Source organism: Tursiops truncatus, chromosome 12, assembly GCF_011762595.2.
Source record: "Tursiops truncatus isolate mTurTru1 chromosome 12, mTurTru1.mat.Y, whole genome shotgun sequence".
Lineage (NCBI taxonomy): Eukaryota > Metazoa > Chordata > Mammalia > Artiodactyla > Delphinidae > Tursiops > Tursiops truncatus.
The window spans coordinates 21332619-21357426 of NC_047045.1; the positions used below are offsets into that span (position 1 = coordinate 21332619).

Here is a 24808-nt window from a genome sequence, read left to right on the forward strand (position 1 = left end):
GATTTGCCTGAGATCTCATAGTTGTTGATGGAACCAGGATTCTAATCCAGGTCTGACTTCAAAGCTGTTATACTTTCCACTGTTCTTTGCTAAGCTCTAAAATAGGGATGTGGGGATCTGAGTAAAGCAGAAGCAATGAACAGAAAGCAAAGTTTCAGTCATTTTGCTAAGCTGAGGTCAGAAACATAGGAATATTAAAAACACTAAGGATCAAATATACAATAGCTGCTACAGCAAGGGCAGGCAAGAGTCTGGGAACTACGAGAGAGAAAGGAATCTGGCATCCTCCAAACTGGAATTCTTCTTTTTCCCTTTGTACAGATTAGATGTGGAGAAAAAGTCAGGGACACTCATCAGTTTAGGCATTCTAAGTAGGAAATATCTGAATTTAGGAAACCAGACATTCTTGTCTTCTGTCGTCAAATAATTGAAGTCATAAGAGAAAATAAGGTTAAAATGATCACTGAATGTTACTTTGGAAAGAAAAACTAAGGTACTGTTAGAAACATAGTCTAGTAACGTTTCCAATTTGAAATTTTTGTTAAGAAGTACTTTAATGGCAATATTTCTCTTGAAAAATCCATTTTATCTGGAAACTGACATGTTTAAATAACCATAGATCTACTTGTTGAAACATTTTTTGACCATTAAAAAGTACTTAATTCCTAACATTTGTGTGGAACCACAAAAGACCCTGAAGAACCAAAACAGTTTTGAGGAAGAACACAGGTGGAGGCATCATGCTTCCTGATTTCAGACTACATTACAGAGCTATAGTAATCAAAACAGTATGATATTGGCATGAAAACAGACACATAGATGAATGGAGCAGAATAGAGAACCCAGAAGTAAACCCATGTTTACATGGGCAATTAATTTATGACAGAGGAGCCAAGAATATACGATGGGGAAAGGACAGTCTTCAATAAATGGTGTTGGGAAAACTGGACCACTATATTCCACCATACATAAAAATCAACTCAAAATGGATTAAAGACTTGAACATAGAGTTGAAATCATAAAACTAGAAGAAAACATAAGTGGTAAGGTCCTTGACATTGGTCTCGGCAGTGTTTTTTTGGCTTTGACACCAAAAGCAAAGGCAAAAAAGCAAAAGTAAACAAGTGGGACTACATCAAACTAAAAAGCTTCTGCACAGTTAAAGAAACCATCAACAAAATGAAAAGGCATCCTACAGAATGGGAGAAAATATTTGTAAATCATATATCTGATGAGGGGTTAATATCTAAATTATATAGAGAACTCACACAACACAATAGAAAAAAAAATCTGATGAAAAAATGAGCAGAGGATATGAATAGACATTTCTCCAAAGAGGACATACAGATGGCCAACAGGTACATGAAAAGGTGCTAAACATCATTAATCATCAAGGAAATGCAAATCAAAACCACAATAAGATATTGCCTGTCAGAATGGCTATCATCAAAAAGACAAGAAATAACAAGTGTTGGACTTCCCTGGTGGCGCAGTAGTTAAGAATCTGCCTGCCAATGCAGGGGACACGGGTTCAATCCCTGGTCCGGGAAGATCCCACATGCCACGGAGCAACTAAGCCTGTGCGCCATAGCTACTGAGCCTGCGCTCTAGGGTATGCGAGCCACAGCTACTGAGGCCACGTGCCGCAACTACTGAAGCCCGCACGCCTAGAGCCCAAGCTCCGAAATGAGAAGCTATTGCAGTGAGAAGCCCGTGCACCACAACGAAGAGAAGCCCCCGCTCGCCACATCTAGAGAAAGCCAGTGCGCAGCAACGGAGACCCAACAACGAAGACCCAACGCAGCCAAAAATAAATAGATAAATAATTTTTTTTAAAACAAACAGAAAAACAAGTGTTGATGAGGGTGTGGAGAAAAGGGAACCCTTGTACCCAGTTGTTCAGAATGTAAATTGGTGCAGCCACCATGGAAGACAGTGTGGAGGTTCCTCAAAAAATTAAAAATAGAGCTACTTTATGACCCAGCAATCCCACTTCTGGGTATTTATCAGAAGGAAACAAAAGCACTAACTCAAAAGGATATCTGTACCCCTGTGTTTATTACAACATTGTTTACAATAGCCAAGACATGGAAGCAACCTAAGTGTCCATCAGTGGATGAATGGATAAGGAAGATATGTGTGTGTGTGTGTATGTGTGTATTATTCAGAAATAAAAAGAAGGAAATCCTGCCATAACACTGAACTCATAGATACAGAGGACAGATTGGTGGTTGCCAGAGGTGGGGGGGTGGGCAAAATTGGTGGTGGTCAAAAGGTGCAGACTTCCAGTTGTAAAATAAAGAAACCCTGGGAATGTAATGTACAGCAGGGTGACTGTAGTCAATAATATTGTATCATGTATTTGAGAGTTGCTAAGAGAGTAGATCTTAAAAGTTCTCATCAAAAGAAACAAAAATTGTAACTACATGAGTTGACAGATGTTAACTAGACTTATTGTGGTGATCATTTCACAAAATATACATATATTGTATTGTATACCAGTAACTAATGTGTTATATGTCAGTTATATCTCAATTAAGAAATATTTACAAGGAACTTGTAATAATGTTGAAAAATGTCAAGTATTCATGAGTGGAAAAAGACCTATAGAATTTTATATTACAGTTATTTAAAAATGTAGGCAGCAGACACTGATGTGTGGAGAGCATGCATTTTTCTTTTTTTTAACTTTTTTCTTTTTTGGCTGCGTCAGGTCTTCATTGTGGCACATGGGGATCTTTGTTGCGGCACACAGGCTCTTTCTTTTGTGGCGCGCAGGCTTCTCACTAGCTGTGGTGTGTGGGCTTTCTCTCTCTAGTTGTGGCGCACGGGTTCCAGGGTACTTGGGCTCTGTAGTTGTGGTGTGTGGGTTCCAGAGCGTGTGGGCTTTGTAGTTTGCCTCACGCAGGCTCTCTAGTTGAGGCACGTGGGCTCAGTAGTTGTGGCGCGTGGGCTCAGTTGCACCATGGCATGAGAGCATGCATTTATAATATGTCATAATCTGACATGAGTACAAGGGTCCTGCATGTCTTCCATAACCTTTGCTCCCTCAGTCAACTCTTGGAGCATGAAGACCACATTCTTTTATAGGATATGAGTTGGTTAATTTTCACTCAACTGCATGTTATTATATAAGGGTATATTTAAGTTAAAACACCATTTGGGGACAGAACGTGGTAAAAATTACGCTGAGCATTGAGCTGGGAGAGTGGCTTTTCCTCATCAGGCATGAAAGACATTAAGAGGAAACATTGATCTGTTTTCTATTGGAGAAAATTTCTAGACAGCCAGCTAAAAATCCAACACTAGACAGAGAATTTTTAAAATTTGAAAAACCATGCTTCAGTAATAAGGTTTTATGGGTTGACAGAAATCATAAAGTCCTCAACTTATAGGCCCATGAGAGCTCAGCTGGACTGAAGCACACTGCCCTCTGCCAGCAGTACCAGTGGAGCGCCACAGCAATGATTCTTAGATTGGGGGTAATGAAAAGTGTGCCCCTCTTCTTAGGAGAATTTACTGTGCCCCCCACCCTGTCAACTGAAAATCCCTCATCTAGAGTTATCCCATTGTTTTTCCCCAATAAGGAAACCAAAGCCAGAACCGTTGAGGGACTTTTCTGCAGTTGGCAGAGCTGGAATTTAAGTCCGAATCTTCAAACAAAGTTCAGTCAGTTTTTCAGCCCTATTCCAATTATTCGAGAGGTAGTATAAAAAGAAATTTATATGGGTTTGTGGCCAGTAGTCCATGATAAGAACATACCCAAAATTTTATTTTATTATTTTTATTTATTTTTGTTTTGTTTTGTTTTGTTTTTGCGGTATGAGGGCCTCTCACTGTTGTGGCCTCTCCCGTTGTGGAGCACAGGCTCCGGACGCGCAGGCTCAGCGGCCATGGCTCACGGGCCCCCACTGTGCCACCAGGGAAGCCCCCCAAATTTTAAAATGAGCCAGCAGAGCAAGCTTCTGTGGCCTCAGACCCCCTCCCATCTTGACACTAGTCATCTTGGCACAGTGTGCAGGCATGTATATGAAAGGAGCCACAGTGTCTAGTCTGCTTATCCCAAGAGCAACGTTATGAGCTTGCCATAGAAACACGTTTGTAAATTGAAGTTGAGTGATAGCTGAGGGAATTTACTTTAGGCTGAAAGAGATTATTCTAATTCCTGAATAAGGCTTTTGAGTTAAACAGTTATATATTAGCAGGTCAGCTCAGCTTTCATTGAGTTAAAAAAACATGACTCAAGTAATAATATTAACATTTGATCACTTTAGCTTAGTTCAAAGAGGCTAGAGATTTAGAGTCTAAATAATGCATTGTTTCTTGACTTTGCAGATCAAATTTTGATGATATTTAAAGATCTTGTTATGAAAAATGACACAGCTCCACAGTATATGAGGTGCTTCCTAAATAGCAATAATCTAAATTTTGATGATCAAGATTTATCCATGTGGAAGCTGTGTGAGACTGCACCACTAAAATATGATTTCTTTTAGAACAGGGATTGCTAATCCTGAATTTGCATCATATCAGGCCCTCCACAATTTTCTGTGTGCTGGTGGTAAAATCAAACAGCTGAATTGTTGAAGCTCATTTTAAAGCAGAAGATGCTGAGTGGCACTGTTTTTGGAGTAATGGTTTTCAGGCTTTAGTGTACATAAGAATCGGTCGAGGTATTAAATGTATAGATTTCTACCCTCCCCACAAAGATTCTGATCTGACTGCTGGGCGCTTGGGTGTGGTGGTCAGCAGGAATCTGCATTTAAGAAGCACTTCACCACATTTGGACAGGTGGTCTAGGGACCACACTTTGAGAAACGCTGTTCTAGAAAATAAAGGGGAATAAAAAAGGGGTACAAAATTGAGGGAAAAAAATGAAGCCATCAAAGAAAAAGAAGCTGGATGGCTTTAGGCAGTTGATCTCAAATTAGTTCCAAAACTAGACTAAGGTATTCCACTGCTAATAGTGAACAATGGTTTTTATCTCAATAAACAGAAACAAGATCTGCATTTGTATTTTGTTTTTCTTTATTAAGAATTTAGTGTGTACTGCCACTTTTTTGCTAGTAAAATGAACAGGTAGCTAAGAAATATTAATTTAAAAAAATCAGAAATTGCTGATCAAACTGAATTTGACAACTTTATTTCTTCTGAACTCAGGATTGTACTTGTAGTACATCAATAAAATAGGTATATATTTTATGTTTCTAAAGTTGTCTCTAACCATATGGTAGAGTTAACTTGATTCATTTTGACATACTAAAAAGAGCATGGTGTTCCACAAAGGGCCCCGTGACTTTCAGGTGCTCCCCTACATGAGCCAATTTGAAAATAGAGAAATTATTCTTCACATTAGGTCATGAAATTCTTTTTCAGTGCATGGCCATTGCCTTGTTCATCCATTAAAAAAAATGTTTTTTTAATACTTGATAACGTGGAGTCACTGACTGATGACAAAGATGACACAGTGTGGGGTCCTTACCCACACTGAATTTTGGCCAAGTGGGAGATTAAGGTGGATAAGTAGACAGGCAGGTAGAATACAGAGTAATAAGTGCTGCGCTGGGTGAGGTCTAGGGCACTAAGGAACTAATAGACTGGACAGTTAACCTCTGTTTGGGAGGTCGAACAGTTTCTTGGAGGAAGTGGTGTCTGATATGAAATATCAAGGTTAAAAGGAATTATGCATATTTTTGGTTTCTATTTCACTTGTTAGGATCTTATGTGATTACTTTGTTGTGTTGTCTTGGAAGAAGACAGTCTCTGTGAATGTTTCTTTTGTAAGCCTTTTTGTTTTGCTTTCTTCTAGTCTTTGTTGATATATTTGCAGGTTTGAGTGTTTGAATATTTTTTGAAGCTGTTTTATACTGGTAGTATCTGTTTAGAACTTGAGAACTTATTATTCGGAAGATCTTTGTATTAGCCATGGATTGGCCAGTTTCTCCTTCTAGCCTGTTCTCAATCAGACGTTTATATAATCAGTACTTAACCAGAAGTTGTTGCCTTTCTGCATGATGAAGCAGAACACTCATTGCCCTGCAGGATGATTGCTTTTAAATGGTTGCTAAATGATTCTCTTTCTGTCTTAGTTAAGGAAACTTTTTTTAAAAATAACAACCTATAAAGCTTTCAACACATGAAGTATCACAGTCTGTTTGAACCATTTACGCAAAAGTGATATAATCACTTAATCAAGTTGGTTAAAGATAATAGCTTTTTCAGCATTAATGAAACGTGTCTTAGACGCGTTTGTTTTTCCTTTCTCTTTAAAGTAGTCCAGCGTGCTGGCTTTCAAACTTTTAGACTTTGGTACAGTTTGTTCTCTGTATCTGCAGGTTCCACATCCATGGATTCAACCAACCACAGATTGAAAATATTAAAAAAAAAAAAATTCCAAGAAGTTCTAAAAAGCAGGAAAAAAAGCATGTGAATTTGCTACGCACTGGCAACTATTTACATAGTATTTATATTGTATTTGCAATTATGTGCATAGCATTTACACTGTATTAGATATTATAAGTAATCTAGAGATGATTTAAAGTATCTGGGAGGATATGCGTAGGTTATGTGCAAATATTATACCATTTAATGTAAGGGACTTGAGCATCCTCGGATATTTGTATCTTCAGGGGTCCTGGAACCGATCCCGCATAGATACCGCGGGACAACTGTATTTACTTTTCAATTTTATTCTATTTCTTTTAAAGTAAATGCTAGATGGAATCCACCAAAATTTGAAAGCATTATCACACTATCTCCAGTTTCTCTCCTCTCTTCTCTCTTTAGCTGATTTGGTTTGTCCACTCTAGCAATATACTTTGATCACCGTCACCGGCAACCCTCATGTTGCTAAATGTTTTAAATGATCAATTCTGTCTTCATTTGCATTAACCTATTATCAGCATCTAACACAGTTCATCACTGTTTCCTTAATGACTTCTAGGGCCTAGATTCTCTTGGTTTTCCTCTTACCTCAGTGCATGTTCCTCCCCCTCAGTCTTTGGTAATTTCTCTTCTCCCTGACATCCTAACATTATAGTGCCCCAGGGCTTAATCAAGAGCCCACACTTTTCTCCTGAGTGCCAGACTCTTATGTCCATCTACCTGTTGACACCTCCACTTGGATATCTGATATACAGCTCATAGTTAACATGTTCAAAATTGAATGCCTGATCTTCCCCTGAAACCTAGAATCTTCCTGCAGTCTCCCTATCCTTCCAATTGTTCAAAGCCAAAAACTTGGGTTCTGCCTTCAAAATATTTCAAGAACCAAACCTCTTCTTGCCACCTTCCCTCACTGGTACCACCATTGTCCAAGGCACCGTCACCTCTCATCTGGATTATTGCCATCACCTCCTAACTGGCTTCCTTGCTTCCACATATGCTCCCTTACAGGTTTTTCTCAAAATAGCAGTCAAAATAATCCTATTAAAATATGTCAGATAATGTCACTCCTTTGCTCAAAACTCCCGTTTTCACTCAGGGTAAAACCAGCATCTATACAATGACCATACATGATCTAGCCCTTCATTCCCTCTCTCTGATTTCATTGCCTATCACTCGGTCTCGACTTCCACTTGTGTAACCTCAGCCTCCTTGTTTTTTTGCACAGGCCAGACATATACCCACCGTAGGGCCTTTGCATGCATTGTTTTCTCTGAGGAAAAGTTTTTCTCCTATGTTCTTGTATGGCTCTCTTACCTCCTTCACATGTTTGATCAAATGTCATCTCAGTGAGGCCTAATAACTATTTTAAAATTGAAACCTACCTGCCCTCAAACCCTCCCCCCAACTCTGCTCAATATTTTTTCATAATACCAATTTTTAACATATATAGTAATATGAGATAGTGTTTGTTATCTCTGCACCACCCCCCAGCCCAGCTAGAATGTCAGTTTCATGAGGACAGGGGTTTTTTTTGTTTGTTTTTTTCCCCCGGTACGCGGGCCTCTCACTGTTGTGGCCTCTCCCATTGCGGAGCACAGGCTCCGGACGTGCAGGCCCAGCGGCCATGGCTCACGGGCCCAGCCGCTCCGCGGCACGTGGGATCTTCCCGGACCGGGGCACGAACCTGTGTCCCCTGCATCGGCAGGCGGACTCTCAACCACTGCGCCACCAGGGAAGCCCAGGACAGGGTTTTTTGATTCACTGAGGTGTATCTTAAATGCCCAGAACCATGCCTGGTATTAGTAAGTATTCAGTAAATGTTTATTGAATGACTGACTGACTGAATGAATGAATGGTTTCTTGACTAATAATGGTTGAAACCCATTTTGAAAACCCAGTTTGAAAAATGCTGGTCTGGTGGCTAGACTCAATCCTAATTTTCTTCTTTTTTTGGCTGCATTCGGTCTTCGTTGCTGCGCATGGGCTTTCTCTAGTTGCGGTGAGCAGGGGCTACTCTTCCTTGCGGTGTGCGGGCTTCTCATTGTGGTGGCTTCTCTTGTTGGGGAGCACGGGCTCTAGGTGTGCAGGCTCCACCAGTTGTGGCACATGGGCTCAGTAGTTGCGGCTCATGGTCTCTAGAGCGTGGGCTCAGTAGTTGTGGCGCACGGGCTTTTTTGCTCCGTGGCACGTGGGATCTTCCCGGACCAGGGCTCGAACCCGTGTCCCCTGCATTGGCAGGCAGATTCTTAACCACTGTGCCACCAGGAAAGTCCCTCAATCCTTAATTTTCTATTTGGGCTGCTATATGTAACAAACTTTGGGGAGATAAAATTAATTTTTATTTTTTAGTTAATTTTGTTCAGTTAGGTGTGGTTTGTCCAAAGTGCTTGCTGGAGTCACTCTAACAGTAATCTAAATGAAAACATAACAGTACTTTTCTGACATTACCCCTTGTGTTATATAACTTTGAAAGCCAGTCATCCACTGTTGGCAGTTTGTACTTTCAGATTTTTTTTGCAGGCACAAACATATATTAAATCATACTATACAGTGTTCCACAATTTGCATTTTTTTTGTTTTTTGGATTTGTCTGATTGGTTTTTGTCATGGTAGTTTATTTGTTTTGCTCCTAATATTCTACCATGGACATTGTGTCTTGAGATGCACTATAAGATCATCGGTAAGAGCACGGATGCCCAGCCAGACTGGGTTCAAATCCCAGCTTTGCCAACCAGACTCTGGGCAAGTTACTTGAGTCTTCTGTGCCTCTGTTTTCTCATCTCTTAACATGGGAATAATAATAGTATCTCATCATACAGTGTTGTGGAGATAAAATGACGCCTGGTATACATACCTGTGCGTAGAAATATTAGCTGTCCTCACTTGTATTACTTCATTATTTATCCCCACTATGTAGTATCCCTTGTTTTGAAAGTGTAACACTTTAATTAGTCCCTTGTTTGATATATGTTTAGGTTGTTTCTAATTCTCTATTGTTACAAACAGTAATCACTGAGGGTGAGTTTGTGTTTGCACGTTAGTATATTTATTTCCACAAAATAAGTACCTAGACTTTCTGAGTCTAAAATATAAACACTATTGTACACTTGCACCAACAATGTATCAGTATTTATTTCCCTGTACTCTTGCTGATGCTGGATGTTACCAGACTTAAATAGTTTTCTTTTTTTCTTCTAGTAGTTCATGATTGATGGACTGGTTCTTTCCCCTCCCCAACATTTTTATTCTTTCTGAAATATATTGAGGTAATGATCTGTTTTTTTCAAACTAGTTATTTCCAGTACTCCCCATCTCTTCCCCACTGATTTGAAGTGGTACCTTTGTGTCATGTACCAAATTCTCATATATACCTTGATCTCTTTCTAGATTCTTATTTCCTTCTATCGTCCTGTCTATTCCTATACAAAGTACCATCTGATTTTAATCACTGTAGCGTATACCTTTTGATATATTAATAGCCCCACTCACTACATACACTCAAGTATACACACTTTGTTCCTGTTTTAGGAACAATTATTTTTCCAGATTAATTTCAGAGTGATTTTTTTTGGCTTTTAAAAAATGCCCACTGGAATTTTGTTTCAAAAAGTATTAAATTTTGGATTAATTTGGAGTGAATTTATATCTTTACAGTATTGAGAGTTAGAACTTAAAATGTCTATTCAGGGCTTTCATTTTTTTGCTATGTCTTACACGTTTGTCATAATATTCTATAGTTTTTGTTTGTTTGTTTGTTTTGCGGTACGCGGGCCTCTCACTGTTGTGGCCTCTCCTGTTGCGGAGCACAGGCTCCGGACGCGCAGGCTCAGCGGCCATGGCTCACAGGCCCAGCCGCTCCGAGGCATGTGGGATCTTCCTGGACCGGGGCACGAACCCGTGTCCCCTGCATCGGCAGTGCATTGGCAGGCGGACTCTCAACTGCTGCACCACCAGGGAAGCCCTATTCTATAGTTTTTGTTGCCATTTTGAACATGCTCTTTTTTCCATAGTTTAATGTTAAGACATTGATTACATGTAACTGTAAGGTATTGACGTGTGTGTACATATACACACACATATGTATTTGCCTTACATGCACCCACCCTTTTTACACTCTTTAATACTTCTGTAGCTTTCTTAGACTTTCTAACCTTACCGTTGTATCCTGTGCAAATAATAAATTTCATCTTCCTTTCTGATGTTTGTACCACTTGCTTCATTTTTATTGTTGTAGAATAGATTCTAGAATGATGCTGAATAATAGTGATGATAGCAGGCATCTTTGTTAGTTCTTTGTGTAAATATATATAATTTAATTGAAAAATTTCAGTTAATGACTTTATTGGGTTCACATTATTTGCTCTAATCAGCCTTACTTCAAGTCTTGTTTTATATTAAACCTGAGAGTACTTGGGAACGTATAAGGTCTTTTGTTACTCTGGAAACAATAAGAACATAGTCTTTGGCTAAGAATAAAAAGAGTAATAACTGTCTGAATCCCTGGAAGTTTATACCTGAGATGAAAGAGCTACCCCTTCCAATCAAATGCCACGTTAAAAATTATGACTGGTAAAGTTAGATTTCAAAATTATGTGACATAATGCCATTTTTTATTGCATCCTGAAAATGAATAATAGGCTGGGCTTTGCCCTCCTCAATATTCAGTTCTGTAAGCTGCAAAGAGATGTGAGGTGTGGCTGCCTGTGGCCTGGGGAGCTAGTCCTCAGGGTGCTGCTCTTGCAGGTTAGACCTCCTCTAGCGTTTCCTCAGCCTCTGCCCTTACAGCAAGCCAGTGCCCGGGATTCCTTGGAGCCTGGAAATGCTGATCTGGTCTGAGTAGGGCTTAAGTTCGCGTATGACAGATTGTTCAGCCGTATCTGACTTCGAGTTAACTCTCTTCTCTTAATAGTTTGACTCCATCTGGGCAATAGAAAGCCAGAAATTTAAAATAATCTCAAATGTAATCAAGAATTAAATGTGTTGGCTTCATTGTCTTTGACATGTTTGTTAGCTGCCCTTCATTCACAGATAAAGATTACACTTTGGATAATTATTTCACTGTTGTAGAAAGAGGAAGAGAAGATTTTATATTCTTAAAACTAGGGAAAAGTTTACTTTTTTGTCCACCCCTGCCAGTTTCTGTATTTATTGGTTGTGTGACTGTTTTGTTCGTTTGCTTTTGTTCTGGGTCTTTTTTTTTTTTGTTTTTTGTTTTTGGTTTGGGTTTAAATTTTAGTTGAAGTAACCAGCTTAATTTTGAGGTAATCATAGTCTACTTAGCTTCATTTTTTTCTCTAACTTAGTAATAATAGTATTTTCCCCAAATTTTTTACTATGAAAAATGTCAAACATAAGATAGTTTTCTTACAGAATGACCCATATTCTGGGTTTGGCCGATTGTTTTCTTTCATGATTAATGTAAGAACTTTTAATCATTGTACTTTCATCTGTTACTGAATATGATCTTAGGGGAGAGATCCTATAAGTAATGACCCTGAAAACAGGATCTTAATTTTAGAATATCTGTGTTCATTTTCCATGTCTAACAAAGATTTCCTCTGTGGCCTTGAAGGAATTACAGAATCATTCTACCTATGCTATATAGAACAAGCAGAATTGCCTACTAGTTTTAAAGTTCAGTGGATTTACTGATTGGTGTTAACAAAGCCCATAGAAGATATAAAGCCTAGCTAAAATAATAAAGAAATCACTGATAATACTTTTTTGGTCATTTCAAACAGGTTTCATTTAGCATGAGTGTTACATCCTCAGCAGACGTTTCTTGCCTCTTATTTATGTTTAGATCTGAAGGAAAGGGAAACTAACCTTAAATGCCTGCTGTGTGGTAAAAGCACTGTGCTCATTCAAATGCATCTTCTTATTGAATTCTTAAGCTTCCATCTGCCTTGTGAAATAGGTGAGTTCCTATTTCCATTTCACAGGCAAGGAAGCCAAAGATCAAAGATGTTTAGTAAAGTGTTCTATGTTACAAACATAGTAAGTGCCAGAACCAGGCTATGAACCCAGATTGTAAACTTTCCAAGTTGAGCTTTATCATGAGAACTCTTCTGAATACTTCTGAATATCACATACATTGAGGAAAGTCTCCCCCCAAAAAGTTGGTAGCTACCAATGAAGCATTTTATACCATCTTCTTCTGACCAGAAACATTTAAAATGTAGACAGTGTTTTTTAAGTTCATAAATTTTCCAGTTATATTACATCTCCTGTCACTGATTCTGTTCTAGGATGTTGGCAAAGGATGAACTGATGGCCATGCTTCAGAAATGTTTCAAGGTTTTTAAGTCCTCTTCTGAAAAGCAGCTTGGCAACACAGCAAAGAGAATAGAGGAGTTCCTGGCCCAGTTTCAGAGCCTCGATGGTGAGAATATAATATCTGGCCAATTCTACTGGCTATGACAGTCATTTAACTATAAAATAACATGGAAAACCCCACGTTCTGATGTGTTGAGAGATGAAGAGGTAACGTAGTGTGTGATCAGTCAGTATACCAAGCCTCAGAGTAGCACAACGTGACAACTAAGCCAAATGGTTCTCTTCCAGATTTGGTTTAAACAATGAAAACTATCAGATGGGCAGGAAAGAAATTTCTTTCTCCAGATGGACAGTTTTGAGGACTTACCTTAGGGGAGAAAACAAAAAAGGGCAGCAAAAAGAAATCAAAAAGATTGGAGAGAGTAGCAGGGCATCATAACTAAGGACTCCTTTTAGATGTTTTTCTTAAGCGTTTCATCAAGTTCTTTATAGATTTCAAAAACACTGCATAAATTATTTGTAAGCCTGAAAATTAATAGCTGTGAACTGCTTTCACAGCAGCGAGGCTCATTGGCATGCTGATTACCAAAATATGCATGAGGTTTGCTTCAATCAGGTTTACAAAGCTTGAATCTTTCAGTCCTCAATGAACTGCGGCAGCCTGGCATTCCTCAGTGTTGGAGGAGGGCACAGTTTCCTTTACCTTGCGTGACCTGCACAGGATTCGCTGTTTGCCGAACGCTGGGATGCCTGCCTGTGCACAGGCAGCCTGTTCAGCGCTCCGATGCTCCAGGACTTCTTTGTTCTGCGGGGGCTCAGTGGATTGATACTGATGTTTAACTTTTCATGGGCTCTTCCCTTGCTCTGTTTCTAGCACCAAAGTATAGTACTCCTTCAGTAAAACAAGCAAAATGACTGTGCACTTCTTATTTTCCCCTATTGAGGGAAATTTTTAATGGGGTCTGGGGAAAAGAGGCAACTTGGTGTATAAGCACACGGATCGAACCAAGGCATGGTGAAAACATTGCACTTGGAATGTCCCTATCAATCCTTTCTGTGTTTGGCAAGTGTCCCTTTGTCTTTAAATCCTTTAGATTTAGGAAACATCTTTTGCTGAATCCCTCCCTCTCTCTCCATAGCTGCAGCGCTAGGCCCCATGAGTGCTGAGCCAGTGCAAGATGAAAGAGCCAGCCTACTTGACTGGAGGGGCATGAGCGTGAGGAAGTGCCACCCCATGGTACCAGGGGCTCCGTCCAGATCACGCGCAGGCATTATTGCTCTGCAGTGCATTTGCAGGACAAGTTAGCCGAACCATTTTCAAATCATAAACATTTTAAAGGACTGGAAATTGGTATCATAGAGATTATTGAGTCCAGCTGCAACAGAAACGAAAGCCCAGGAAGAGGAAGGAGCTTGCTTGAGATCTCGTAGCTAGCTAGGGTAGTACCCAGCCTGGAGCCCACCTCTTTCTTAATCACCAGCTTATTGTTTTTTTTCTCATGGATTCACAGTCGCCACCTAGTTAGGGTCACTGGGACAGTGAGGGGCTGCCCTTAAGGATATAAACAGGGTAAAAGACTTAGAAGAATATAAGATAAATTAGGTAAATTTCAGTCTTTTACAAAATCAGACTCAGGGATTTTTGTAAAATGAAACTGCAGATATTATAATAATTTTAATTAGAGTTCATGTAACATAAGCTAGTGAACAAATCCTGTAATGTGCTAATATTAAATAAAGGAACACAGCTTTTAGAAATGGGAAGGTTGGTAATTAAGATGATTAACTGTCTGAAGAATAAAGAATTTTGTAAGTTGAAGCAAAACGAGTGTCTTGAATAAATGTACTTTTCTGTTTTCAAAAGTGGCACATTATTAATAATAAAGTGAAATTAACCCCACCCTCCCATATTGGACAGGCGTACAGTTTGACTGTATGCTATCTCTAGTTCCTTGACAGTTATTACACATTACAGTTTAGGTTTAAAATTACATTTGAAGGGTTAAGTAGGTCAGAGTGTCATATCAGATTTATTTTTAAGGCTCTGCTACATGTTAATGAAATGGGACAGAGAATTTATTAGATATTTTAACCTTAAAGCATATCTTTCTTGAACCAAGATTTATCAATAGCTAAAAAGAAATTTATTCTTCGAGAACAAGGCAGATTCTCCGGCTGCATCTTCCTGTCTTAGATTTGGCCAAATAAGCCATGTGAGTGTGAGGTTCGTAAAACGTGCCCTGCACCAGGGAGAGGCTGGTAGAACCTTATGTTCTCTGGAAACACAACTACACCTTTTACCAGATACCGTTTTCTGTTTCCTTTGCTAAAGAACCATGATGCAGTTTGTATTTCAGTAGATTATTTCAAAACTTATATGCACTACTGACTTTAGACTTAAATAGCATGTCAAATATAGAGAATGGGAAGATCCAGGCCAAGTTTTCCAGGGTGTAGGTTTGTATTGTTTACATCAATCATGGCATAATCAAAGGACCATAATTTAAATTTGTTTGTTTTTTAAAAGCTATTTATAACAGCACAAAGATTTGGAGATTTTTTTTCCTATTGGTTTGAGGGGATTTGTTTGTATTTTGTTTTGTTCTCACTGTTGGTCACATCTTTAAAATTCAGTAGCTGGTTTCTTTGAAGACCTCTCTGCAGCATAACTTATGTAATATTTATTGACCTTCAGCTTCTGGAAGAAATCATTTATGTGATGGAACCTTGATCCCCTGCCACATTAAAAAAAAAAAAATGGATGAAACTTTATTTCCCTTGGAGTAGTAGAAATGTTTGTTCTCTTAAATGGATTTACCCAAGCTGCTGTATGTTGGTTTTGTATTAAAAGCAGAAGCCAAAGAAGAAGAAGAAGATACTTCTGAGTCACAGTCAAAGGGACTTCAGAAGACAGACCTCTATCATCTTCAGAAGGTCAGAGCACTTTCTTATCCTTCCAGCCACATCCCCTGATGTTCCCGTGTGCTCTAGATTAGCTCTGCCTGGATGTTTTTGTTTTCATTTTTAAACCACAACTAGGAACAAAGCAGACTTTGTAACTCACTTATAAATTGAACATCCTGTTTATCCCACTGCTATCCTCATTCTCCATGTAGAAGTTGGCGGAAACTGTTCCGATAGCCCCAGAGAGAAAGAGAATTAACTAGTAATAAGGGAAAATGGGAACCTGGTTGCAAAAAGGAATCTGATTATTTATCTGATGTATTTGTTTTTCAGTTTGATCAAATTGAGAGGTTCAGAAGAGACTCTTTAGTTTTAGATATTTTTCTTGATTTTTTAAAGAAATGCATATTGAGTATAGAGCAGAAATTGAGCCACAGTGTGTCTAGTGTAGCCTTTTTCAGATAGTTCTAACTTTAGGATCTTGGTTGTCAAAGTAAAGAACCTTCTGTAAACCATGATACCAAGTTATGAGGAACGTAGAATAAAATATCAATCTAAGCAAACCAAAGCATATGGAATCTATTCTGTTAGCATGGCAAAGAGCAAGCGTTTTCTCTTCTTCTTGGAAGTCCTTTTCTCAAATGAATTAGTGGCTTGTGGCTCGTGGGCGCTCTGCCCTATAACTTAGTAGCGACGTAAGCTGCCCTTCTCCTCTTTCTCTGAAAAGTCACTTTATATTTTTTGAAGCAAAATACCTAGGAGGAGAGATTCTTCCCAGTCTTGAAAAATAAAAGATAAACACAACCCCTATTGATCTGGTTCTTTTTCTGTACACTCTGTCGTATGGAAAGGGCATCAGCTGCCTCTGCCTGAGCAACAGAGCTGCCCTCTGAGGGGCTTTCTGTCTCAGAATCACCAGAAACAGAACAAGGTGTGTTCTTTCATCCATAGTCATTATTGGAAATGAAGGAGTTAAGAAGAGCAAGTAAGAGGCAGACCAAGTTTGAAGTCCTCAGAGAACAGCTTGTGAGCTTCATCGACAGTCTGGCGCGGTGAGTCTGTTGTTGCTTTTCAGAGCTAAAAATCAGGCTATTTGCCCAAATAACACTGGTGTGATAGCTGTCCGCAGCCAGTCCGGGACACTTCTGGGTTAGGCTTTTTGCTCCTCGAGGCCCTCCGTCCAGCGCAGACTTGTAATTTTATTCCTTTCCCATCCTTATTAAGGTCGCTCAGCAGATGGCTTAGTTCATTCTTTTACTGCCAGTTCAAGAACACAGGTTTAAATTTGATGTAGTTCATTAGGCCTGGGCGGGGGTGAGGATGGAAACAGAACAGGAAACAGAAAAGTGAGTGTTTTCCCCCTAGTAGCAGAGTGTTTGCCTTACACTTAATCCTTGCTCTGTCTTTGCTCAGAGTATGTTGGATCTGGGCCAAACCCAGAAAACAGCCCAGCCCAGCTGTAATACCCTATTTTATCCTGAGTAAAGGGTTTCTAATTCTGAGGGATACCAGTGTAACTCTGGATCATGTCAGCACAGACGCATGGTGAGCAGGGTACTCAGAGTCAGTTTAGAAGTCCACCAGTCCTACCTGTATTTTAAGGTGATTCCTTTTTTGGGAAACCCAGATCATTCTGATATTTGGATTTCCCAAAAGCCAGCTCTGTGTAGCTCTTTAAAATCATACATCTCACCTGCAGGTGGGACATGCCATATAGGAAAAAAATGAGAGGTCTGAAAAATAAAATGATTTAATAGTTAAATTGGGAAAAAACTGTTCTTTGTCATTGCTTATTCTGTTTTTTAATGGCAATTCAAACTCAGCAGCAGGCTAGGCACTGACTAGAATCAAGTACTAAAAAAAAAAGCAGCTCAGTTATTGAAGACAAAGAGTGGTTTTCTGATAAATTGCCTGTCCTTCTTGAAAGTGAAGAGTTCCATTTTCCAGGACAGTTTTGGGGCAGAGTCATTGTTCCTGGTCACTGGGGAGAAATTACTAATGTCAGGACAGAGGTCGAAACGATCAACCAAGTATGACAAAAGGAAGGTTAAAGTGAGAGAAATGGGTCACATAAAAGTGACACAGTGCAATTCTAAAGTGACCTACTGGCTAGAAATGACCTTGGAAAACTGATAGAATTAACCTTGCCATACTGGGCCTTCCTGTTCTTGTAGTTTCTAGCCCCAAGTTCCTGGTTTTTCCCTTTTACCAAGTTGAGACCATTGTAGTTGCTAAAAATGATTTTACAGTATAATTTGGCATAATTTATAGGTCAAATGTCATGTTCCTTTCTGCATTCCCACAAATCCCAAATTGTAGGGTTGGAAGCCAACCAACCATTCCCCTTTTATGATCTTTGACCTAATATGCCTGACTTTTCACCTTCCTGAGCAGTTATTGAAATAAAGCTGGGCATGATTGAAATGTGTTGTATTGTGAAATCACAACAATTTCCATACTAGGATTTACTATCTTTACCAAGCTTGAGTGTCCCAGCAGGGAAGAGATGAGGACTGTAGTATGTTAGAGCTAAATGGGACCTGAGGACTCATGTGGCAGCTAAAGCCCAGAGAGAGGCTGTGACTTTTGGAAAGTCACATAGTTAGTCCCAGTCTGCTGACATCTTTCAGAAGGCCCGCTCTCTTTCCCCACACAGTCCCCAAAGACCACACCACAGATGTTTGAACAGAGCTTGGAGTTCTGGAGAAGAGCGGCCCTTGAAAGATCACTATAAGCAACAGACTCCAGGAAGTAGAGTTCCCCGTACACCATGAGCAGCTCTTGCTGAAACTACTGAGAAATGAGAATAAGTTGCTGCTTTCTAAGTTACTGTTTTCACCAAAGTACAAGCTTCAACCTTGTAGCCCTTGTGGATACTAAGTGGTCCTACCAGCTCCCCCCAGACCACCGCCTCTTTTGCTTGTGGACACTGCTCTGAGTCTAAAATGAGCGTCATGCTGAGCTCCAGTGCCAGACTCACTGCTGATGTCCGTGCCAGTCTCCAAATTTGGAGTTGGATAAAAATTCTAATATATGATGATGTTTTGTCAGTATTTTTCAACTAACATAGCCCAGTGGAAACAAAATACAGGCAAGTATTTAGACTCTGGAGGTTCTTTGAGGATATCTAAAAAGGCCTTTTGCCTTGAGAATTATCTGAATCTCTAAAAATTAAATAAAGATGTTGAAAAGGGAGAGGAGGACAAATATGAGAAAATTTTTTCTGAAATTGACTCTTATGTGGTTGCCTTGTTAGATTTCGAGTCCTTATTACAGAGCAAGGACTCCAGCGTGAACTTTTAATGACCATTATGTATAATGATTGGGGAGAAAACAGCCTGAGGTTGGGATAAGAAAAGTTTATGGTCAGAAATTACAAATGGGTAGCCAGCCATCCAGGGAGGCAGCTCGCATCACAGAAACCATTCCTGAGACTACAGCTAAATAGCTTAATCTCGAGTCAGATGTTAGCAGTACTTGAGGTATAGAATGCTGGTTCTTAGGGCCAAGTCAGAATCCTAATGCTTTTTGCACATGGGTTTTATTCCAATGACTCTGAAGAAGGAGCAGCATCTGGAAGCTAAATGAGCAGGGGGCCAGGAGCTCTTGAGACGGGCAGGACGGAGATGGTGGGGAGGGAGGGACATGGGTCATACCCTCTCTGCGTCCTCTCTTCCTCAGAGCCAGACCACATGGGAGGAGCAGGTGTGGTGGGATTTTTCTAGGCCCTGCTATCCTCTCCAGGAGGGAAGAAAGCCAGGACACCAGGAAGAAGAGTAATTTCCCCAGTGGCTGGGCTGAGGGAGCTGCTTGGTTCTGCCTGCACCGGTGGGAAAGGGAGCTGATACAAATCTGTCATGTGACCAAAATACTTTAGGCCCAGGACTAACTAAGCCCCAGAAATCTTTATGAAGGCATGTGAGTTAACTGCTTTAATCAAGTTAGTGACTTATTACTCTGTCTTTGGGTTATTGGTGCCAAAGCTTCTCCCTTCCAGTTTGCTACCCTCTAGGCCACCCAGGAACCATGTACTGTCACAGCTCATACCAGCTGATAGGCTCATTACATATTCAGATGAAATTTTTAATGGTTTATCTTTTAAGTTCAGATTTCATTAAAATTGGTTTATTGTCTAGCTCATAAATAAGACAGAAGAATCCCAAGTTACAGTGGTATTTTTTTAATAATTGAAATTTTAATGATAAATGATTTCCTTGTTTTTAATACTCTGAAGCTAAAATTTAGCCTTTTCTGCCTATAAAGTAAGGAGGAAGTCTAACACATAAAAAACTTTACCTGTATTACTTCTATGAGAGACATCTCTGTGATCAAAAAAGAATTTCCTGAACTCTTAATTCCAGGTCTGAGGCCTGTGTTTAACACTGCCAGGAGTTAAATGTTTGCTATGAGAAGGAATATGCATATCTCTGTTTCCTAAATAATTTAAGAAAGTATTCATTTATACTTTAAGAAATTCTACCTTAAAGATTTTGAGCAAAGTGGGAAGCAGCCATATAGCACAGGGAGATCAGCTCGGTGCTTTGTGACCGCCTGGAGGGGTGGCATAGGGAGGGTGCGGGGGAGACGCAAGAGGGAGGGGATATGGGGATATATGTATATGTATAACTGATTCACTTTGTTATACAGCAGAAACTGACACACCATTGTAAAGCAATTATACTCCAATAAAGACATTAAAAAAGAAAAGATTTTGAGCAGGAATGTAATTTATATACATTTGTTCCTAGAAGTTTAAATCAGAACTAAAATATAGTTTCTTGTACACCAGAGAGTCAAAGTTTTAAACAATATTACACGGAGAGGTGGCATTCTGAGTGCAGCTGCACTGGATTTGATATTTGGTTGGTTTTGGCTATTGTTGATTTTGCTTTTTCGGTAAGTTGCTCAGCCCTCTACAGAGGACTGACAAAAGTGGTTTATTGAAAATAGACCTGTGCTTATCTAAAAGCTGATACCTGACTTTGGTGGTTTCAGAGAATACCTCCTGCTTCCAGAGACACAGCCTCTGCATGAGGTGCTGTACTTCAGTGCTGCCCACACCCTTCGCCAGCACCTGAACGCTGCCCCGCGGATCGCCCTCCATACCGCACTCAACAACCCGTATTATTACCTCAAGGTAAGAAGCAGTCATTTCTCTGACAATTTAGTTCAGACTCCAGGCTTTATGTATCACAAAAGTATTGTAAATTTGCAGTTCTAATGAGCAGGGAACTGGCAGCTCAGGGTTGCACCTCTTTCAGATATTTTTAAAAATTCTTTAGATTTTTAGAGGGCTTTTTCTAAGCCAATGAACTAACACTGCCAACTTTTGATCATGCGTAATTGTCTTCTCCTTCATGTGATAAAACCAGATCATAGGCACTAAGACTTGAGTATAATGCTACTACTCTTGAAAATAAAGGAAAGGTTTCTTACAGACTAACAGCAGATAATAGGTCAAACCATATGGCCCAGTGAAATTACTTAAAAGAGCCAAATGATTGTTTCTGATGCAAAAAAAAAAAGGAATTTCATCTTGGATTTTAAACCAAAGAAAGATCTGCTCTGAGAGTATCTCCAGAGCTGAGTATAGAGGACAGCCAGCAATATGCCAGGGATAAAACTGCTAAACTCCAGACACATTTGCCAGTTCCAAGTTGTTCTTTAAACGGAGAGTTCAAGACAGTTGAGTATTTTTAAAAGTAACTTTCCTATGACCAGGTAATATCATTTTAAACAGCTCAGTAAGCTATATTTCGGTTATATACACACACATAAAGTAATTTCCTGATAATTTGCTAAGTTAATATTAAATTGTTAATTTGTTAATAAGCTATCAACTCAGTTAAACACCTAGAAATCTTGCAACAGAGGATGCTTAAGAAGTGACTCCATAAAACCTATGAAGAGAGTTCCGAGGTATTGGTTTCCTGTCCAGAATGGCACACAAACATGCTAATAAGCCTTACAAGAGAGTACTGAGTAGGAAGATGTAAATCAGTGATTTTTCAATGACGGTGGTAGTGGGGTACTTGAATAATTTCATATTTAAGGCACAAAATATCAATTATTTTTATTATATAAACCACAAATTAAAACTCTTTACATAATCTGTCTTTTTGGCTAGTAGTAAGTCACGGAAGAGAACTGGTGCGATTTCAGCAGTTTTGGGAAGGATATAATTCCCATGTGTATGTTTGAGAGAGATTTTGTTTCTTAATAAGAACCATCATTTTCACATAGGTTGAAAAAACATTGATGGTTTTGTAGAGGTTAGGATCTGCAGTGTTGACAGCAGTCTTCTTTGAGAGATAACTTATATCCCTGGTAGTGGTGTGTTGGTATACAGTTGGTATACAGTATACAGTATAGTAATTGCTAGAATTCATGTAATTACAAATGTTGGAAGTGGCATTTTATTGAAAATCCACAAAATTCCATAAACTTTTATGGAAACCAGAACTGCATTAGAGTCTCAATAATGAATAATGTATGATTAAAATGAAAAAAATTAATAATTTGTGATGAGAATGAAGAATATGCTTGTCTTCTGATCCTGGCTGTATTCATCTAGTGATTAGGAGCTAGAGGGATTTTGACCAAGACCTCATCCTAAACAACCAGCTAACTATTGGAGAGTAGGTGCAACTCACAAAATAAAGGAAACCAAAGACTACACTTATTGGCTTACTTAATTCAGGTTAGCAGGTTAATTAATGTCTGATTTTGTTCCTCATCATTTCTGAAAGGTAGTTATCTTAGTTTACTGTTATTTTTAGAATGAAGCACTGAGAAGTGAAGAAGGTTGTATTCCAAATGTCGCCCCAGACATCTGCATAGCATATAAACTGCACCTGGAGTGCAGCAGGCTAATCAACCTTGTGGACTGGTCGGAGGTAGGTCAGGGGGAAAGAGCAAGCTGTCTATGTGTCTAACCATCCATGACAACTTTCCTGGAATGTTTTTATGCTTTCGGTACTTTGAAACTCATCTCTTATTTTTTCAATGCCCTGTCTTTGGTTTGGAAAGCATTATAAATCACCTGGCAAGTTTCTCCAGAAAAGCAGCTCACTGCTCAACAGTCCCACACAAACCCCTGCACTCTGATCCCACACCCTCAACCGAGCCAATTCTGCATCCATGCCAGGTCAAAATAAGTACATTTTAGTATGTTTAGCAAAAGCTAAACACTTTAGGTCAGTTCCGTTATTCCACAGAATAAAAAAGTACATTATTAACTAGCATTTCCCTTATTGCATAAAAGATAAGATTGGAATAACTACACAAAAGTTAACTCTGTTAAAGGCCCTATTTGACACATGTCACCATTTAAAAATATGCATAATCGGCTGCTTCCAAGAAAAATAGGCATTTTCCTGGGAGATGGAGGTTGGAGTAGAGGATACAGGGCATCCTTTGCTTTTCAACTTTGAATAGTTTTGCTACCTGTTTTTCTCTGCACGTTTCTTAATTCTCTGAAATATAAGATTATTCAGAAACCATTCTATTATCTTCTAATTTTTTTTTCTTATGCAGAGAGCTCAATACTTTATTTAATAGATCTTTATTGTAGTGTAATTGCTTCACAAAACTGTGTTAGTTTCTGTTGTACAACAAAGTGAATCAGCCATATGCATACATATGTCCCCGTATCCCCTCCCTCTTGCATCTCCCTCCCACCCTCCCTATCTCACCCCTCTAGGTGGTCACAGAGCACCGAGCTGATCTCCCTGTGCTATGCGGCTGCTTCCCACTAGCTATTTTACATTTGGTAGTGTATATATGTCCATGCGATTCTCTCACTTCGTCCCAGCTTATCCTTCCCCCTCCCTGTGTCCTCAAGTCCATTCTCTACATCTGTGACTTTATTCCTGTTCTGCCCCTAGGTTCTTCAGAACCTTTTTTTTTTTTTTTTTTAGAGTCCACATATATGCATTAGTATATGGTATTTGTGTTTCTCTTTCTGACTTAACTTCACTCTGTATGACAGACTCTAGGCCCATCCATCTCACTACAAATAACTCAATTTCGTTTGTTTTTATAGCTGAGTAATATTCCGTTGTATATATGTGCCACATCTTCTTTATCCATTCATCCGATGATGGACACTTAGGTTGCTTCCATGTCCTGGCTATTGTAAATAGTGCTGCAATGAACATTGTGGTACGTGACTCTCTTTGAATTATGGTTTTCTCAGGGTATATGCCCAGTAGTGGGATTGCTGGGTCGTATGGTAGTTCTGTTTTTAGCTTTTTAAGGAACCTCCATACTGCTCTCCATAGTGGATGTTATCAATTTACATTCCCACCAGCAGTGCAAGAGGGTTCCCTTTTCTCCGCACCCTCTCCAGCATTTATTGTTTGTAGATTTTTTGATGATGGCCATTCTGACTGGTGTGAGGTGATACCTCATTGTAGTTTTGATTTGCATTTCTCTAATAATTAGTGGTATTGAGCATCTTTTCATGTGCCTCTTGGCCATCTGTCTGTCTTCTTTGGTGAAATGTCTATTTAGGTCTTCCACCCATTTTTTAACTGGATTGTTTGTTTTTTTGATATTGAGCTCCATGAGCTGTTTGTATATTTTGGAGATTAATCCTTTGTCCGTTGTTTCATTTGCAAGTATTTTCTCCCATTCTGAGGGTTGTCTTTTTGTCTTGTTTATGGTTTCCTTTGCTGTGCAAAAGCTTTTAAGTTTAATTAGGTCCCATTTGTTTATTTTTATTTCCATTACTCTAGGAGGTGGGTCAAAAAAGACCTTGCTGTGGTTTATGTCAAAGAGCGTTTTTCCTATATTTTCCTCTAAGAGTTTTATAGTGTTCAGTCTTACATTTAGGTCTTTAATCCCTTTGGAGTTTATTTTTGTGTATGGTGTTAGGGAGTGTTCTAATTTATTCTTTTACATGTAGCTGTCCAGTTTTCCTAGCACCACTTATTGAAGAGGCTCTCTTCAGCCTCTTGTATGTTCTTGCCTCCTTTGTCGTAAATTAGGTGACCATATGTGTGTGGGTTTACCTCTGGGCTTTCTATCCTGTACCATTGATCTATATTTCTGTTTTTGTGTACTTATTTATAGTGATCATCAGTGTAGTTTTGAGACTCTGAAATTTGGTATCAGTTTTTAAAATGTGTCAACTACCAGCAGCAGCAGTGCTTGACCTGGCTTAAATACAGAGCCTTCAAGTGCCGTAAGAGATGTCTGGCAGTGGCAGAGATTTTTATCTTCTTTCGTCCTCTCTCTC

At 39.3% G+C, this 24808-nt stretch overlaps 1 protein-coding gene across 13 annotated transcripts in view; it reads left to right on the forward strand.

Annotated features, from left to right (window-relative positions):
* The window catches only part of ORC3 (origin recognition complex subunit 3), a 78096-nt gene that overhangs the window by 35120 nt on the left and 18168 nt on the right, over window positions 1-24808 (forward strand). For 9 of the 13 annotated variants that reach the window (XM_073789405.1, XM_073789407.1, XM_073789409.1 and 6 more), the window contains 5 exons: window positions 12636-12769; window positions 15515-15597; window positions 16519-16619; window positions 20563-20704; window positions 22347-22463. In XM_073789405.1, coding sequence (XP_073645506.1) covers window positions 12636-12769; window positions 15515-15597; window positions 16519-16619; window positions 20563-20704; window positions 22347-22463 — 577 coding nt within the window. Of the gene's footprint in view, window positions 1-12635; window positions 12770-15514; window positions 15598-16518; window positions 16620-20562; window positions 20705-22346; window positions 22464-23611; window positions 24804-24808 lie in introns of those variants that run through there. The other 4 variants (XM_073789406.1, XM_004323952.3, XM_073789412.1 and 1 more) reach the window with 3 other exon arrangements.